At 41.9% G+C, this 19,828-nt stretch overlaps 1 protein-coding gene across 5 annotated transcripts in view; it reads left to right on the top strand.

Annotated features, from left to right (window-relative positions):
- CEP97 (centrosomal protein 97) overlaps positions 1–19,828 on the top strand; it is a 56,830-nt gene that overhangs the window by 26,861 nt on the left and 10,141 nt on the right. For all 5 annotated transcript variants that reach the window (XM_012476742.3, XM_012476736.2, XM_012476749.2 and 2 more), the window contains 5 exons: positions 53–154; positions 3,610–3,723; positions 4,273–4,439; positions 17,692–17,856; positions 19,294–19,427. In XM_012476742.3, coding sequence (XP_012332165.1) covers positions 53–154; positions 3,610–3,723; positions 4,273–4,439; positions 17,692–17,856; positions 19,294–19,427 — 682 coding nt within the window. The remainder of the gene's footprint in view (positions 1–52; positions 155–3,609; positions 3,724–4,272; positions 4,440–17,691; positions 17,857–19,293; positions 19,428–19,828) is intronic.

Genomic DNA, 19,828 nt, shown 5'->3' on the forward strand with positions numbered 1-19,828 from the left:
TTATGTTTTGATTTTGTTTTCATTAAATAATATGATGCTTTTCTTGTGATAGGCCATGGAACAGATCAATAGCTGCACAGCTCTACAGCATCTCGATTTATCAGATAATAACATATCTCAGATAGGTGATCTATCTAAATTGGTATCCCTGAAAGTAAGTATGTTTTCTATGTCATTTGTTAAGTTTTATACCAAAATATCAAGAGGAAGTAATCTTATTGACTTAAAATTAGCCTACTGTGTATGAACAGATTATTTTCTTTTTCTTTTTTTTTTTTGAGATGGAGTTTCGCTCTTGTTACCCAGGCTGGAGTGCAGTGGTGCGATCTCGGCTCACCGCAACCTCCGTCTCCCGAGTTCAGGCAATTCTCCTGCTTCAGCCTCCTGAGTAGCTGGGACTACAGGCTAATTTTTTGTATTTTTAGTAGAGACGGGGTTTCACCATGTTGAACAGGATGATCTCGATCTCTTGACCTCGTGATCCACCCGCCTCGGCCTCCCAAAGTGTTGGGATTACAGGCGTGAGCCACCGCGCCCGGCCCCAGATTATTTTCTTTATGATAAGAATTATTGGCCGGGCGCGGTGGCTCAAGCCTGTAATCCCAGCACTTTGGGAGGCCGAGGCGGGTGGATCACGAGGTCAAGAGATCGAGACCATCCTGGTCAACATTGTGAAACCCCGTCTCTACTAATACAAAAAAAATTAGCTGGGCACGGTGGCGCGTGCCTGTAATCCCAGCTACTTAGGAGGCTGAGGCAGGAGAATTGCCTGAACCCAGGAGGCGGAGGTTGCAGTGAGCCGAGATCGCGCCATTGCACTCCAGCCTGGGTAACAAGAGCGAGACTCCGTCTCAAAAAAAAAAAAAAAAAAAAAAAAAAAAAAAAAAAAGAATTATGGGCTGGGCATGGTGGGTCATGCCTGTAATCCCAGAACTTTGGGAGGCTGTGGCTTGTGGATGGCTGGAGCTCGGGAGTTTGAGACCAGCCTGGGCAACATGGCAAAGCCCCATCTCTACTAAAAATACAAAAATTAGTGGGACATAGTGGTGTGGGACTGTAGTCCCAGCTACTCAGCTGAGGCGGGATTGCTTGAGCCTAGGAGGTGGAGGTTACAGTTACCTGAGATTGGACCATGGCACTCTAGGCATGGCACCTGGGCAACAGAGTGAGACTCTGTCTCAAAAAAAAAAAAAAAAAAAAAGGAATAAGGAATTATGTTAGAATACCAGAAATTAAGTCTGGAACTTTTTGTTGTTAGTTCTGTAACTGATTTATTTGATGTGAAACTGGTTATTGTAGTTAAGGTTAATTTTACTGACAATTTTCTGAACATGATGGTATCCCTCTATGCCCAACCAACCAATGCTAGTAGCTTTGTTTGTTAGATAGTACATAATCTTTGGTGAGGTTGAGATTCATCATTCCTGAATTTGAGTCTGTCTTCATTTTTGAGACAGAGTCTTGCTCCGTCACCCAGGCTGGAGTGTAGTGGTTTGATCTCACTTGACTTCCCAGGCTCAAGCAATCCTCTCACCTCTGCCTCCCAAGTAGCTAGGACCATAGGCATGTATACATCACCACACCTAGCTAATTTTTTGAGTTTTTGTAGAGATAAGATCTTTTTTGAGATGGAGTTCTGCTCTGTCACTCAGGCTGGAGTGTAGTTGTGCAGTCTCAGCTCACTTCAACCTCTGCTTCCTGGGTTCAAGTGATTCTTCTTCAGCCTCCTGAGTAGCTGGGATTATAAGCGCCCGCCACCACACCTGGCTAATTTTTATATTTTTAGTGGAGACAGAGTTTCACCACGTTGGCCAAGCTGATCTTGAACTCCTGACCTCACATGATCCTCCTGCCTTGGCCTCCCAAAGTGTTGGGATTACAAGCATGAGCCACTGCACCTGGCCAGAGATGAGATCTTACTCTGTTGTCCAGACTGGTCTCAAACTCCTGGACTCATGCAGTCCTCCTGCCTCAGCCTCTCAAAGTGCTAGGATTACATGTGTGAGCCACCGAGCTGGCTGAGTCTTTTTTTTTTGTTTTTTAATTCAGGATTGCTATTTTTAAAGTAATAGGTATTAGTTAATTATCAAAATTAGTTTCACTTAAAAAAATAAACATGTAAGGCTGGGCTCAGTGTCTCACACATGTAATCCCAGAACTTTGGGAGGCCAAGACGGGTGGATCAGAAGATCAGGAGATTGAGACCATCCTGGCCAACATGGTGAAACCCCATGTCTACTAAAATACAAAAAACTAGCCAGGCATGGTGGCACGTGCCTGTAGTCCCAGCTACTCAGGAGGCTGAGGCAGGAGAATCAATTGAAGCCGGGAGTCGTAGGTTGCAGTGAGCCGAGATCGCGCCACTGCGCTCTAGCTTGGCGACAGAGCGAGACTCCATCTCAAAAAAAAAAACAACAACAAAAAACATGTAGCATATAGCACTTTTTATGGAGGGGAATGTATCATGCAGTCAAATAAGTAACAGTTGAAATCATAATCTTGAAAAACATATGTAGAACATTTTAAATATTGTTGCCTCGTTGGATATTATTAGCATCGGATGTATTCATTAAGCCCTAGAAGCAGTATCTTAGTTCAGTTTTTCCCAGATCTTTAGCAGAAATCATTTTTAGCAATAATTATTCTAAACAATTATATGTAGCCAGATGCTGTCCTGATAGATGCTGAGAGAATTCAAATGAGCTAAAGATGATTGAATGTTTGTTTTTTTTTTTGTTTTTGTTTTTTCCCTGGAATAGAAGCACGTTTATCTGATCAGAATCCTGGTGTTCAGTTTTGAGTTTATTCTTGTTTGTTGCTGACTTAATGTGAGTCAGCTCCAACTGAAAGTAACACATTCTACCTTCCTCTAGTTTTTAGTTACCTAGAGAATACAGTTGCAAATATGGGTTGTAGGTTATTGCTCTCTTTTTCAGAAAATTTACTTTATATGTGGTTGTTTTAATGCCTTTTGTTTTTTTAACTTGAGACACCAGAGTCTTGCTATCACCCAGGCTTGAGTGCAGTGGTGCAGTCATGGCTTACTGCAGCCTCAACCTCCTGGTCTCAAGCGATCCTCCTACCTCAGCACTCCCTAGTAGCTGGGACTACAGGTGCACCCCATCATGCCTGGCTAATTTTTTTATTTTTAGTAGGGAAAAGTTCTCACTATGTTGCCCAGGCTGGTCTCAAACTCCTGGGCTCAAGCAATCTTCCCTCCGTGGCCTCCCAAAATGCTGGGATTATAGGCAAGAGCTACCACATGTGGCCTGTATTTTGATGTTTTAAAAGAAACTGAACAAGTATGTTAGAAATTGCTTAGTGTCTCATAACATAAATCTCATAGCATGCCTAGTTGCCATGCCAACAATGTGTTTTAAGGCAAGTCTTTAAAGTATCTGGAGCTTAGGATGTTGGTATGGAAACAGAGAGTTGGACCAGAAGAACATCAAGGACCCTTCTAGCATTAACAGTCTTTGATTTGTGTGTGATGAGAAATATAATAAAGTAGATTCTTTTATTCTTATATATGCCATTTTGGTGTTGTCACAATAGGCCAATTTATTTGTAATCTTTTTATTTGTAATTTATACTGTTTTTACTTTCAAGACCCTGCTTTTACATGGAAACATCATCACCTCTCTTAGAATGGCACCTGCTTACCTACCCAGAAGTCTTGCTATACTTTCTTTGGCAGAAAATGAAATCCGAGACTTAAATGAGGTAAAATTTGAGGGCATTTTGTGAGATTCAGGAAGCTGGAAAGTCCAGGAAAGACAATGGAGAGGGTTGTGAGCTTGCTTTTAGACTGTGAGCATCTTGGAAGAAACTTCCCTTCAGATGAAGCGCTTGTGTCTAGATGATCATAAGTTTTCTTTCCACTTTTCCTTAGTGTCAGTGGGTCATTAAGATCTAATTTCCTTTGTAAAGTTGTAATTATCATTCCACTGGGAAGTAATTGGTGGTAGAGGGACATCTACCTCATAAGGGTTTATAAGACTCCCTGTCCAACTTTCCTGGCTGCTCTGATGTTTTCAAAATAGGGTTCTTTCTGCTAGGAAACAGTGTGCTGATACTTGCTAAGGGATTTTGTGCAGCAAGGATGGATGGCTATATTGTTGGAATTTTGGAAGTCAGTGGATACTTGTTACTTTTCAGAACAAGAGGGAAATTATCACATTCTCAAATGCTGCCAAAGATGTGTAATCAGTGGAAACCTTGTGCTTGACACTGAATAGTCCTTTTGTTCAACAAAGATATCTTTTGTTCCAGATCTCTTTTTTGGCATCCTTAACTGAATTGGAACAGTTGTCGATTATGAACAATCCTTGTGTGATGGCAACACCTTCCATCCCAGGATTTGACTATCGGCCGTACATCGTCAGCTGGTGCTTAAACCTCAGAGTCCTAGATGGATACGTGATTTCTCAGAAGGAAAGGTGAACATACCCTCTTTAACATGACAAATGTTACTGAAAAGACCATTTCTAGTTTACTACAGATTAATAGAGTATTTCTTCAAATGTGCATTTAGAAATTAAGAGTATTACTGTAGTCATATAGCAGACTATGTGCTGGTCGTTTAGGATTTTCTGTCATTTCTAAAAAAGGGTAAGAAATAAATATTGGCCTGGTGCAGTGGCTCATGCCTGTATTCCCCACACTTTGGAAAGCCGAGGCAGGAGGATCACTTGAGCCCAGGAGTTTGAGACCAGCCTGGGCAATATAGGGAGACTGCATCTCTAAAAAAAAATAATAATTAGCTGGACATGGTGGTACACATATGTAGTCCTAGCTACTTAGGAAGCTGAGTGGGAGGATTGCTTGAGCCCAGTAATTTAAAGTTACAGTGAGTTATGGTTGTGCCATCTTGGGTGACAGACAGAGACCCTGTCTCTGAAAAAAAAAGAAAGAAATCTCAGCCCCGGAGGTTGGAGCTAGTAGTCTTAGTGCCCTACATACAACAATTTGATTTCTAAAAGTTCTTTTGTTAATCAGTTGTTTGGAGCTTGGAACACTGTTGCATAGAAACCATCATGTTATAGAACCTGTGTAGGGTCTCAGATCATTCTCACAAAAGCTTGTGATCTATTAATCTACCAGGGCCACTTTCTTTTTTTTTCTTTTTTTTTTTTTTTTTGAGACAGAGTCTTGCTCTGTTGCCAGGTGCCAGGCTGTAGTGCAGTGGCGCAATCTCGGCTCACTGCAGCCTCCGCCTCCCGGGTTCAAGCAATTCTCCTGCCTCAGCCTCCCAGGTAGCTGGGACTACAGGCACGCGCCACCAGGCCCAGCTATTTGTTTTTTGTATTTTTTAGTAGAGACAGGGTTTCACCATGTTGGCCAGGATGGTCTCGATCTCTTGACCTCGTGATCCGCCCGCCTCGGCCTCCCAAAGTGCTGGGATTACAGGCTTGAGCCACCACGCCCGGCCCCAGAGCCACATTTTTATTCATTTTATTTTCTATTTATCATCTAACTCCAAGTCACATAAGGGCAGTATTAGTAATATCTTCAAATTCTCCAAATACTCATTATAATGATAACTCTGGGAAAATGCAGAGTTTTAATTTGGAACTGGTAGCACACATGGTGATTGGTCCTCTCCCCCTCTTTTTTTTTTTTTTTTTTGAGATGGAGTTTCGCTCTTGTTGCCCAGGCTGGAGTACAACGGCACGATCTTGGCTCACCACAATCTCCGCCTCCTGGGTTCAAGCGATTCTCCTGCCTCAGCCTCCTGAGTAGCTGGGATTACAGGTATGCGCCCATGCCCAGCTCATTTTGTATTTTTAGTAGAGATGGGTTTCTCTATGTTGGTCAGGCTGGTTTCTGAACTCCCGCTCTCAGGTGCTCTGCCCGCCTCGGCATCCCAAAGTGCTGGGATTACAGGCATGAGCCACCGCGCCTGGCCAGGTCCTCCTCTTCTTATACCTGTGAAGCGGCAGAAGTGAGAATTCCCCCATCTGTAGATCATTAATAGTTTCTGTGGCTTGGAGCTGGTTCTCCTACAGGATGGAGTCTTCTGGATCCTGGCACATGATCAGTGGAATCAGAGCTTTAGGGGAGGTAAGGAACTAGGATATGGGAAAGACGGAGTGGAATTGGGATAGTGAGAGTTGAGATTACTTTATTCTCTCTACTGTGTTTCATTTCACTTTTTCCTCTCAGTACATTCACACATGCATTCATGGACTCAACACATACATTCTCCCTCACCATTTTTTGTTCCTCTCTACTGTAGACTGGTAGTTACTTGAAGAGTTTCCTGATGGGAGAATGGGTTATAGATTACAGACAGCATCTCTGTTCTCTGTCTCTCTGCTGTTTTGTTTAGTTTCTGAGTAAAGCAGGGGGCCATCGGGAATGGCAGCCAGGAGCTAGATTGTGGTGGTACTGGTGTAGGGTGAGGGATTTGTCTGGTCTAGTTTGCCTGCAAGAAAGGGTAGCTTTTTCTTTTTCCTGCTGTGAATGTTGCTCTGAGAGTAAACCTTACTTTGTTTCAAACTGTGACTAGTTCTAGATCTGGAATATGGGTCTACTTGGATTATCCTCTCTACAGTTGTTGACTTTTTCTATGGGAGTAGGACTGGCAACATTTTCATGTCTGAGAGGCAGCATGGTGATGTGGGCAGAGATAAAGGTTTGGTGTAAAGAGAGACCCACAAAGAGAGGTGAGACCTGGTTAGGAGAGACAAGGGAAGGCTTCACTTCTTTCTCTGCTACCTGTTAGCTATGTGGCCTTGTCAAGTTCCTTAGTGCTTTTCTGAGCCTAAGTTTCCTCATCTGTAAAATGTGAATAGCAGTACTACCTAGCTTTCATGGATATTAGGATTAAGGATGATGTATAGAACATAGAACTGGAATATAGTAGGTGATTAATAAATGATAATTATTATATAAGGATAGAGACTAAAGGTTGAAGAGTTTGTTGAAACTAAAGAGACTGTTAAGGCAGAAAATATTTGTTGATTGGGTAAATAATGATACAAAAATCTATGTTGCTATACTGTGGAAATTGTTTTAATCCAAGTGACTTTAAGGTGAACTTGAATATGTTTTTAACTTTCTCCATAATGCTTTGCAAACATTTAATTTCAGGGACTTCAGGAGATAGGGAAGAGTGGACTCCCACCTGGGGTAGCCTCTCTCTCTCAGGTTGTCTTGCACTAAAGAAGTGTTGTGGGGTGGCTGGCAAGATGGCCAAATAGGAACAGCTCCATCTGTAGCTCCCAGCAAGATCAATGCAGAAGGCAGGTGATTTCTGCATTTCCAACTGAGATACCCAGCTTATCTCACTGGGACTAGTTAGACAGTGGGAGCAGCCCACGGAGGGCGAGCCAAAGCAGGGTGGGGCGTTGCCTCACCTGAGAAGCTCAAGGAGTCGGGGAACTCCCTCCCCTACCCAAGGAAATCCATGAGGGACTGAGCCGGGAGGAACAGTGCACTCAGGCCCAGATGCTATGCTTTTCCCACAGTCTTTGCAACCTGCAGACCAGGAGATTCCCTCCAGTGTCTACACCATGAGGGCCCTGGGTTTCAAGTACAAAACTGGGTGGCCATTTAGGCAGACATTGAGCTAGCTGTGAGAGTTTTTTTTCATACCCTAGTGGTGCCTGGAATGCCAGCAACACAGAACTTCACTTCCCTGGAAAGGGGGTTGAAGCCAGGGATCCAAGTGGTCTAGCTCAGCGGATCCCACCCCCACGGACCCCAGCAAGCTAAGAGCCACTGGCTTGAAATTCTCGCTGCCAGCACAGCAGTCTGAAGTCGACCTGGGAAGCTCAAGCTTGGTGGGGGGAGGGGCATCTGCCATTACTGAGGATTGAGTAGGTGGTTTTCCCTTCACAGTGTAAAGAAAGCCTCCAGGAGGTCTGAACTGGGCGGAGCCATTGCAGCTCCTCAAAACTGCTGTAGACAGACTGCCTCTCTAGATTCTTCTCTCTGGGCATGGAATCTCTGAAAGAAAGGCAGCAGCCCAGTCAGGGGCTTATAGTTCAAATTCTCATCTCCCTGGGACAGAGCACCTAGGGGAAGGGTTGGCTGTGGCTACAGCTTCAGCAGACTTAAACATTCCTGTCTGCTGACTCTGAAGAGAGCAGTGGATCTCCCAGTACAGTGCTCAAGCTCTGCTAAGGGACAGACTGCCTCCTCAAGTGGGTCCCTGACCACCATGCCTCCTGACTAGGAGACATCTCTCAGCAGAGGTTGACAGATACTTCATACAAGAGAGCTCCAGCTGGTATCTGGTGGGTGCCCCTCTGGGATGAAGCTTCCAGACGAAGGAACAGGCAGCGATCTTTGCTGTTCTGGGGTCTCCCTGGTGATACATAGGCAAACAGGGTCTAGAGTGGACCTCCAGCAAACTCCAGCAGATCTGCAACAGAGGGGCCTGTTAGAAGGAAAAATAAAAAACAGAAAGAAAGAGCATCAACATCAACAAAAAGGACATCCACACAGAAACCCATCTGAAGGTCACCAACATCAAAGACCAAAGGTAGATAAATCCACAAGGATGAGGAAAAAGGCTGAAAATTCCAAAAACCAGAATGCCTCTTCTGCTCTAAAGGATCACAACTCCTTGCCAGTAAGGGAACAAAACTGGATGGAGAATGAGTTTCATAAATTGACAGAAGTAGTCTTCAGAAGGTGGCTAATAACAAACTCCTCCGAGCTAAAGGATCATATTCTAACCCAATGCAAGGAAGCTAAGAACCTTGAAAAAAGGTTAGATGAATTGCTAACTAGAATAACTAGTTTAGAGAAGAACATAAATGGCCTGATGGAGCTGAAAAACACAGCGCAAGAACTTCGTGAAGCATACACAAGTATCAATAGCCGAATTGATCAAGCAGAAGAAAGGATATCAGAGATTGAAGATTAACTTAATGAAATAAAGTGTGAAGACAAGATTAGAGAAAAAAGAATGAAAAGAAACAAATGAAGCCTGCAAGAAATATGGGACTATGTGAAAAGACCAAACCTACTTTTGATTGGTATACCTGAAAGTGACGGGGAGAATGGAACCAAGTTGGAAAACACTCTTCAGGATATTATCTAGGAGAACTTCCCCAATCTAGCAAGACAGAAGAACATTCAAATTCAGGAAATACAGAGAACACCACTCCTTGAGAAGAGCAACCCCAAGACACATCATCAGATTCACCAACATTGAAATAAAGGAAAAAATGTTAAGGGCAGCCAGAGAGAAAGGTCAGGCTGCCCACAAAGGGAAGCCCATCAGACTAACAGCGGATCTCTCTATAGAAACCCTACAAGCCAGAAGACCGTGGGGGCCAATATTCAACATTCTTAAAATAACTTTCAACCTGGAATTTCATATCCAACCAAACTAAGCTTCATAAGTGAAGCTTAATAAGTGAAGGAGAAATAAAATCCTTTATAGACAAGCAAATGCTGAGAGATGTTGTCACCACCAGGCCTGCCTTGCAAGAGCTCCTAAAGAAAGCACTACACATGGAAAGAAACAACCAGTACCACCCACTGCAAAAACATACCAAATGGTAAAGACCATTGACACTATGAAGAAACTATATCAACTAGTGGTCAAAATAACCAGCTAGCATCATAATGACAGGAACAAATGCACACATAACAATATTAACCTTAAATGTAAATGGGCTAAATGCCCCAATTAAAAGACACAGACTGGCATTGGATAAGGAGTCAAGACCCATCTCATGTGCAAAGACACACATAATCTCAAAATAAAGGGATGGAGGAGTATTTACCAAGCAAATGGAAAGAAAAAAAAAAGCAAGGTTTGCAGTTCTAGTCTCTGATAAAACAGACTTTAAACCAACAAAGATCAAAAAAGACAAGGGCATTATATAATGGTAAGGGGATCAATGCAACAAGAAGAGCTAACTATCCTAAATATATATGCATCTAATACAGGAGGACCCAGATTCATAAAGTAAGTTCTTACAGACCTACAAAGAGACTTAGACTCCCACACAAAAATAGATAGAGACTTTAACACCCCACTGTCAATATTAGACATATTAATGAGACAGAAAATTAACAAGGATTTTCGGGATTGAACTCAGCTCTAGACCAAGAGGACCTAATAGACATCTACAGAACTCTCCACTCAAAATCAGCAGAATATACATTCTTCTCGGCACCACATTGCATTTATTCTAAAATTGACCACATAATTGGAAGTAAAACACTCCTAAGCAAATGCAGAAGTATGGAAATCATAACAGTCTCTCAGATCACAGTGCAATCAAATCAGAGCTCAGGATTAAGAAACCCACTCAGAACCACACAACTACATGGAAACTGAACAACTTGCTGTTGAATGACTACTGGGTAAATAATGAAATTAAGGCAGAAATAAATTAGTTCTTTGAAACCAATGAGAACAAAGACACAATGTACCAGAATCTCTGGGACACAGCTAAAGATGTGTTTGGAGAGAAATTTCCAGCACTAAATGCCCACAGGAGAAAGCAGGAAAGATCTAAAATTGACCCCCTAACGTCATAGTTAAACGAACTAAAGAAGCAAGAGGAAACAAATTCAAAAGCTAGCAGAAGATGAGAAATAACTAAGATCAGAGCAGAACTACAAGACATAGAGACACGAGACACCCTTCAAAAAATCAATGAATCTGGCTTGGCACAGTGGCCTCACGCCTGTGATCCCAGCACTTTGGGAGGCTGAGGCAGGTGCATCACGGGGTCAAGAGATTGAGACCATCATGGTGAAACCGTGTCTCTACTAAAAATACAAAAATTAGCTGGACGTTGTGACATGTGCCTGTAGTCCCAGCTACTCAGGAGGCTAAGGCAGGAGAGTCACTTGAACCTGGGAGGTGGAGGTTGCAGTGAACCGAGATTGCACCACTGCACTCCAGCCAGACTGTTTAAAAAAAAAAAAAAAAAAAATCCACGAGCTGTTTTTTTTTTTTTTTTTTTTTTAAAGATCAACAAAATAGATAGACCTCTAGCCAGACTAATGAAGAAAAGAGAAGAATCAAATAGATACAATAAAAAATGATAGGGGATATTACCACTGATCCCACAGAAATACAAACTATTATCAGATAATACTATAAACACCACTACACAAATAAACTAGAGAAGAAATAGATTAATTACTGGACGCATATACTAAACCAGGAAGAAATTAAATCCCTGAGAGACCAATAACAAGTTCTGAATTTGAGGCAGTAATTAATAGCCTACCAACCAGAAAAACCCAGGACCAAACGAATTCACAGCCAAATTCTACCAGAGGTACAAAGGGGAGCTGGTAACATTCCTTCTGAAACTATTCCAAACAATACAAAAAGAGGGAATCCTCCCTAACTCATTTTATGAGGCCAGCATCATCCTGATACCAAAACTTGGCAGAGACAAAACAGAAAAAGAAAAATTCAGGCTAATATCCCTGATGAACATCAGTGTGAAAATCATCAATAAAATACTGGCAAACTGAATCTAGCAGCACATCAAAAAGCTTATCCACTACGATCAAGTTGGCTTCATCCCTGGGATGCAAGTCTGCTTCAACATATGCAAATTAATAATTGTAATCAACCACATAAACAGAACCAGTGATGAAAACCACATGATTAATAGATGCACAAAAGGCCTTCGATAAAATTCAACACTGCTTCATGCTAAAAACTCAATAAACTAGGTATTGATGGAATGTATCTCAAAATAATAAGAGCTATTTTTGACAAACCCACAGCCAGTATTATACTGAATGGGCAAAAGCTGGAAGCGTTTCCTTTGAAAACCGGTGCAAGACAAGGATGCCCTCTCTCACCACTCCTGTTTAACATAGTATTAGAAGTTCTGGACAGGGCAGTCAGGCAAGAGAAAAAAAATAAAGTGTATTTAAATAGGAAAAGAGGAACTCAAATTGTCTCTGCAGATGACATGATTATATATTTAGAAAACCCCATTGTCTCAGCCTGTAAGCTGATAAGCAACTTCAGCAAAGTCTCAGGATATAAAATCAATGTGCAAAAATCACAAGCATTCCTATACACCAATAACAGAGAGCCAAATCATGAGTGAACTCCCGTTCACAATTGCTACAAAGAGAATAAAATACCTAGGAATACAACTTACAAGAGATGTGAAGGACCTCTTCAAGAAGGACTACAAACCACTGCTCAAGGAAATAGGACACAAACAAATGGGAAAACATTCCATGCTTATGGATAGGAAGAATCAATATCATGAAAATGGCTATACTGCCCAAAATAATTTATAAATTTGCTATCCCCATCAAGCTACCATTGACTTTCTTCACAGAATTAGAAAAAACTACTTTAAATTTCATGTGGACCCAAAAAAGAGCCTGCATAGCCACGACAATCCTAAGCAAAAAGAACAAAGCTGGAGGCATCAAGCTACCTGACTTCAAACTATACTACAAGGCTATAGTAACCAAAACAACATGGTAGTACCAAAACATATATATAGACCAATGGAACAGAACAGTGACCTCAGAAATAACACCACACATCTACAATCATCTGATTTTTGATAAACCTGACAAAAACAAGCAATGGGGAAAGGATTGCTTATTTAATGAATGATGTTGGGAAAATTGGCTAGCCATATGCAGAAAACTGAAACTGGACCCATTCCTTACACCTTATACAAAATTAACTCAAGATGGATTAAAGACAAAGATAAGACCTAAAACCATAAAAACCCTAGAAGAAAACCTAGGCAATACCATTCAGAACGTAGGCATGGACAAAGACGTCATGACTAAAACACCAAAAGCAATGACAACAAAAGCTAAAATTTACATATAGGATCTAATTAAAGAGCTTCTGCACAGCAAAACAAACTATCATCAGAGTGAACAGGCAACCTACACAATGGCAGAAAATTTTTGCATTCTGTTCATCTGATAAAAGGCTAGTATCCAGAATCTACAAAGAACTTAAACAAATTTACAAGAAAAAAGCAAACAACCCCATCCAAATGTAGGTAAAGGATATGAACATACACTTCTCAAAAGAGGACATTTATGCATTCAACAAACATATGAAAATAAGCTCATCATCACTGGTCATTAGAGAAATGCAAATCCAAACCACAATGAGATACCATCTCACGCCAGTTAGAATGGCGATTATTGCAAACTCAGGAAGCAACAGATGCTGGAGAGGATGTGGAGAAATAGGAACACTTTTACACTGTTGGGAGTGTAAATTAGCTCAACCATTGTGGAAGACAGTGTGGTGATTCCTCAAGGATCTAGAACTAGAAATACCATTTGACCCAGCAATCCTATTACTGGGTATATATATACCCAAAGGATTATAAATCATTCTACTATAAGAACACATGCACACATATGTTTATTGCAGCACTGTTCACAATAGCAAAGACTTGGAACGAACTCAAATGCCCGTCAGTGACAGACTGCATAAAGAAAATGTGGCACATATACACCATGATATACTATGCAGCCATATAAAAGGATGAGTTCATGTTCTTTGCAGGGACATGAATCAGGCTGGAAACCATCATTCTTAGCAAACTAACAGAACAGAAAACCAAACACCGCATGTTCTCCCTCTTAAATGGGGGAGAACATATGGACACAGGGAGAGGAACATCATACGCTGGGACCTGTTGGGGAGTGGGGAGCTAAGGGAGGGATAGCATTAGGAGAAATACCTAATGTAGATGACAGGTTGATGGGTGCAGCAAACCACCATGGCAAGCGTATACCCATGTAACAAACCTGCACATTTTGCGCATGTATCCCAGAACTGACAGTATAATTAAAAAAAAAAGTGTAGGAAGAAGGAGGAGGTGGGAGGGTAGCTCAATGGCAACCTTTTTTTTGACACATTTTTAAAAATTGTAGAACTACCACATAATTTAAGATATAGTTTAAAAATGATTTTTAAATATATCCTTATAATCACTACAGAGAATAAGACTAGAACATAACTGCACGTGGTGGCTCACACTTGTAGTCCCATTAGTTAGGGAGGCCAAGGTGGGTGGATTGCTTGAGCCCAGGAGTTTGAGTTCAGCCTGGGCAACATAGTGGAACCTCGTCGCTACAAGAAAAAAATACAAAAAATTTGCTGGATGTGGTGGTGTGCGCCTGTAGTCCCAGCTACTCAGGAGGCTGAGGTGGGAGGATTACTTGAGCCAGGGTGGTGGACATTGCAGTGAAATGAAATTGCACCACTGTACTCCAGCCTGGGCAACAAAGTGAAAAAAGAAAATACAATTTGCATCCAGAGCTCCCCTTTGTCCCCCTCTGGTCATAACTCCCCTCCTCATTAAAAGTAACTATTATGGTAACTTTTTAATAACTCAGAAAGATTATTATTTCTTTCCTGGCTATTATGGCATCTTCAACCAGCTTCCACTATAATAAATTTTTTTTTTAAATCCAGGAACACTTGTACTTTATTGAATGCCATTCTAGAAAAGTGTGAGGATAAAGGGCTGATAGAGGACTTGGCCCTGGGGACAGGGCGAGGAATGGAAGGTGGAGTTCATTGGAAACAGGTCATGGGCAGAGCTGCTGGCCTGGGCGCTGCCTCCTGATCTATTGGTAGACTTGCAAGATCAGTACTGGGATGATGATAAGCAGAATGGTCATGATGATGCCCCAAATCAGGGCCCGGAAGTTCAGGCACTTGGCGGTGGAAGCATAGGCCTGGGCCCCAGTCAGGTCACCAATTATCTTCCTGTCCCTAGACTTCACAGAGTAGGCGAATGCTATGAAGCCCAGGTAGCAGGAGTTCATGAAGAGGGTGTTGAACAGGGACCAGACAACATGGTTGGGCATGGACGTCTCACTGCGGATGTGGATGTCGGGGAGCAGGGTTGTGGGGTGCCCCCAGCACAGCCACCTCATGCTCCTCCCTCAGCGTCTCATGGTTAGGGGGTAGCTGCTGTTGGCAGGAGTGAAGGTTTGCACAATGTGGTTCATGGTGTCCAGGGAAGACTGACTGTGTATGGGTTGCTGGGATGGTTCTCAGTGGGTCCTCCCTTTCCCCAGTAGTTTTGATTTCTCTGTTTCTCACTTTTGTTGTTGTTGTTGTTTTTAAGATAGAGTGTCACTCTGTTTCCCAGGCTAGAGTACAGTGGCATGATCCTAGCTCATTGCAATCTCACCTCCTATGCTGAAGGGACCTTCCTGCTTCAACCTTCCAAGTAGCTGGAACTCAGACACGTGCCACTGTGCCCAGCTCATTTTTAAATTTTTAGTACAGATAAAGTCTTGCTATTTTGCCTGGGCTGGTCTTGAACTATTGGGCTTGAGCAGTCTTGCTACCTCAGCCTCCCAAAGTGCCGGGATTGCCCTCCTCACTGAGTAGTTTCTCAGAGTTAAGCACACCTGTGGAGAGATGAGCATCTTTGTGAGCCACTGCACCCAGCTAGACTAACCAGAATTAAAAGACTGATAATACTAAGTGTTGCTAAAGATGTGGGGCAATTAGAACGCTCATAAACTATTCTAGGGGAGTATAAATGGTACAACTACTTTGAAAAACTAAACATACATATATACCCCGTAATCCAGCAATTTTAATTCAGATGTATGCTGTATAGAAATAGCTACTTACATCTATCAAAAGACATGTGCATGCATGTTCACAGCAGCCCTATTCATAATGGCTTGTTAGGCTGTACACGAATGGATAGAATTCCCAAAAAAAAAAAAAGGCTGGGCACGTTTTTTTAGTGGCTCATGCCTGTAATCCTAGCACTTTGGGAGGCTGAGGCAGGTGGATCACTTGAGGTCCAGAGTTTGAGACCAGCCTGACCAACATGGATAAACCCCATCTCTACTAAAAATACAAAATTAGCCAGGTGTGGTAGTGCATGCCTGTAATTCCAGCTACTTGGAAGGCTGAGGCAGGAGATTCACTTGAACCCAGGAGGCGGAGGTTGCAGTGAGCCAAAATTGCACCATTGCACTTCAGCCTAGGCAACAAGAGCAAAACTCTGTCGCAAAAAAAAAAAAAAAAAAAAAGAAAAAAAAAGAAAAGAATGAATAGAGTTACACTCAAACTAAGGAACCTAGATGGTTGATGCTGTACTAGAGATGAAATGCTGTTACAGTTGTAGTCTGTCAATGGTGCTCCCATGTTTTAAAGCAACTCTTGAAGTATTCTGTTCAGGAAGGAGACGTTATTCTAAGGGAGAGCTATTGCCTTAAAATTCGGTGTTTGGCCTGAGCAGTGTTCAAAATATTTTCCTGGTCAACATTGAGAATTGCCCTGAAGGACAGGAGGGAATTTTCAGGTTTTAAAGTCTGCCCATCCTGGATGTTATTTGCTAAGGACATCCAAGTTAAAATTGTTCATTGTGAAATGTATCCTAGATTCTTTGACAATGTCAGGTGGCTGGATCTTGATTTGAGTGTATGTGTCACCTAAGAGTAACCTGAGCAGTAACCCAACCTTGCGGTGCTTTGGCTGAGTAGTTGCTCAGAGTTAAGCACACCTGTGGGGAGTTGAGCATCTCTGTGTAGCACCTCAGTGTTTGGAGTTCTTTCTGAATGTGTTCAGATCTCTGTTTTATTGTTGAGAGGACCTTGCTCAAAGCTATAACTCTGTTGCCTAGTTAGAGATGTGATTGGAGCAGAACTTTGGAGAAAGTTAATAGTCCTTTTTAAAATTAATTATTTAAGGAGAAATTCCTAGTGCTAGAAATTATTTTTAGTTTTTAGAGATGGGGTATCGCACTAATGTCTAGGCTGGAGTGCAATGACATGATGACAGCTTACTGCAACCTCAACCTCCCAGACTCAAGCCATTCTTCTGCCTCAGCCTCCCAAGTAGCTGAGACTACAGGTGAATGCCACCAAAAAACATTAGCCTGATTAATTTTTAAAACTTTTTTGTAGAGATGGGGTCTTGCTATGTTTCCCAGTCAGGTCTGGAACTCTTGGGCTCATTGGATCCTCCCTCCTCAGCCTCCCAAAATGCTGAGATTACAGATATGAGCCACTGTACCTAGCTAATATCCTTTTTTTGTTTTTTGAGATGGAGTCTCGCTCTGTCGCCCAGGCTGGAGTTCAGTGGCGGGATCTCGGCTCACTGCAACCTCCGCCTCCTGGGTTCAAGTGATTCTCCTGCCTGAGCCTCTCGAGCAGTTGGGACCACAGGCGCCTGCCACCATGCCTGGCTAATTTTTTTGTATTTTTAGTAGAGACAGGGTTTCACTGTGTTAGCCAGGATGGTCTTGATCTCCTGACCTTGTGATCCACCCACCTTGGCCTCCTAAAGTACAGGTGTGAGCCACCATGAATAGCTGAGATTACAGGCACATGCCACCATGCCTTGCTACTTTTTTTTTTTAACTGTCATTATGAACTAATGGATTTAAATGCAGTTGATCTATTTAGCCATTTCAGTTTGACAGAGTGAATGAAGAGAATACTCATTGCTTTCTTGAAAATGATTTAAAAATATTTGGCACCATTAGTGGAAGCTCTATGGAAGTGCCCCTAAGTAAGAAAAAGGGTTTAAAACATTAGAATGAGGAATATGAGTCAGAATGATTGATTAAAAAAAAAAAACTTGAGTGAATTTTATTTATGAAAAGCATCCAGTAGCGCTGTAAAGGTAAGTTAAGAAGGAAGATCGTTATTGCCTGACAATATGTGTTGACTCGACTTGTGCCATCTCCTCTTCTTTATGTTCCTCAATTCCAGCTTGAAAGCTGAATGGCTCTATAGTCAAGGCAAAGGGAGAGCATATCGGCCTGGCCAACACATCCAGCTTGTCCAGTATCTGGCTACAGTCTGCCCCCTCACTTCTACACTAGGTCTTCAAACTGCAGAGGATGCCAAACTAGAGAAGATTTTGAGCAAACAGAGGTAAGTCCATTTATTTCTAACAGCTGATGAATTCACAAGTTAAAATACCTCTGAGTCTCTGCTATGGTGTTAGTAGGCCCGAGGCAAGTGCTATAGGCCATATTTCTGGATAATCAGTCCCCTTGTCACTGTAGCAATTCCTGCAGGGAAGCTGAACCATGCACTGCAGACAGCCAAACAATATGGCATGGGGGAATGGAGAGTTTTTTTTGTTAGTTTTTTGCTTTAAAGACAGGGTCTTGGTCTCTTGGTCTGTGAGTACAGCTGTACAATCATAACTCACTGCAGCTGAAACTACAGGTGTATGCCACCATGCTTGACTAATTTTTTGTAGAGATGGGGTCTCACTTTGTTCCTCAGGCTGATCTTAAGTTCTTGGCTTCAAGCAATTCGCCTGCTTTGGCCTCCTAAAGTGCTGGGATTATAGGTATGAGCTACTATATCTGGCCAGGAAATGGGATGGGATTCATGTATTTGTTCTTTTTTTTTTTTTTTTTTTTAATTGAGACAGAGTCTCACTAAGTTGCCAGACTGGAGTGCTGTGGTGTGATTTTGGCTCACTGCAACCTCCACCTCCCGGTTCAAGCGATTCTCATGTCTCAGCCTCCCGAGTATCTGGGATTACAGGCGTGTGCCACCACGCCCAGCTAATTTTTGTATTTCTAGTAGAGATGGGTTTCGTCATGTTAGCCAGGCTGGTCTTGAACTCCTAACCTCAGGTGATCTGCCTGCCTTGGCCTCCCAAAGTGCTGGGATTACAGGCATGAGCCACTGTGCTTGGGCTCACTTTGTCATCCAGGCTGGAAGCATAGTGTGTGATCTCAGCTCACTGCATCCTCAGTCTCCTGGGCTCAAAAGATCCTTCCACTTCAGACCCCCAAGTAGCTGGGACTACACGCACCACTACACTCTGTCTAATGTTTTATAATATTTTAGAGATGGGGTTTCGTCATGTTGCCCAGGCTGTTCTCAAACTCCAGAGCTTCAGCGATCCGCCTGCCTTGGCCTCCCAAAGTGCTGGGATTACAGGTGTGCACCACCATGCCCAACTTATTTGTTCTTTAATGTAGGTGTTTCATGTGAATTTCTGAATACTTACATTATGAGGTATATCTGCCTTTAAAAGGTACAGTGAAGAAAAGAAAAAGTATTGCCAGAAGCATTTAATATTTACTTTATCAGAGATCCTGCCTTTAAATGTTTTTGTATGTGTGTATGTGTGCATAGGAGGATGTCTGTCTTTGTAATTAAAAAAATAAGTTTCTTAACCTTCTTTATCCAGTTCTTTCAAAGGAGGCTTTATAATTTGACAGTGATTAAAAGTGCCTGCTTTGAGAAATTGTAAACTTCTACCTTTTTGACATTGTTACCTAGGAAGCAGAAAATCTTTCTTTTTTTGGTTTGTGTTAAATCAGACCAGATGTTATTGATTTTTAGGTTTCACCAGAGGCAACTGATGAACCAAAGCCAAAATGAAGAGTTGTCTCCTCTTGTTCCTGTTGAAACCAGGGCATCCCTTATTCCTGAACATTCAAGCCCTGTTCAAGATTGCCAGATATCTCAGGAAACTGGTAAGAAATTGATTTATCTCTGATCTCTTTTCTCCAAGTCGTTTAATTTGTTGGGTATCATGAAGCAGAAAAAGGTGCATATTTTCATAATTTTTTGTTAGTTTGCTAACTTCAGTAATCATTTAGATCTTACATATATGTATGTATTTATGTATGTATATTATAATTACTGTATTTCTAATTTTAAGAAACATTTCAAGGACTGCTACCATTTGTATAGACCTGATGCTTTGATTATTCTTGTGATTATCACAGGAATTCATTTTCTTAAAAAGGTTTGGTTTGATGTTTTAGGCATATGGGAAGAAATCACTGAGGGCATTTTATTGCATTCTACTCTATTTCAAGGATTAGATTTTATTAAAAGGACATAACTAAAATGTAAATATTTAGTGGTTTAA

Source organism: Aotus nancymaae, unplaced genomic scaffold, assembly GCF_030222135.1.
Source record: "Aotus nancymaae isolate 86718 unplaced genomic scaffold, 86718_ANA_hifiasm-v0.15.2.pri h1tg000011l, whole genome shotgun sequence".
Lineage (NCBI taxonomy): Eukaryota > Metazoa > Chordata > Mammalia > Primates > Aotidae > Aotus > Aotus nancymaae.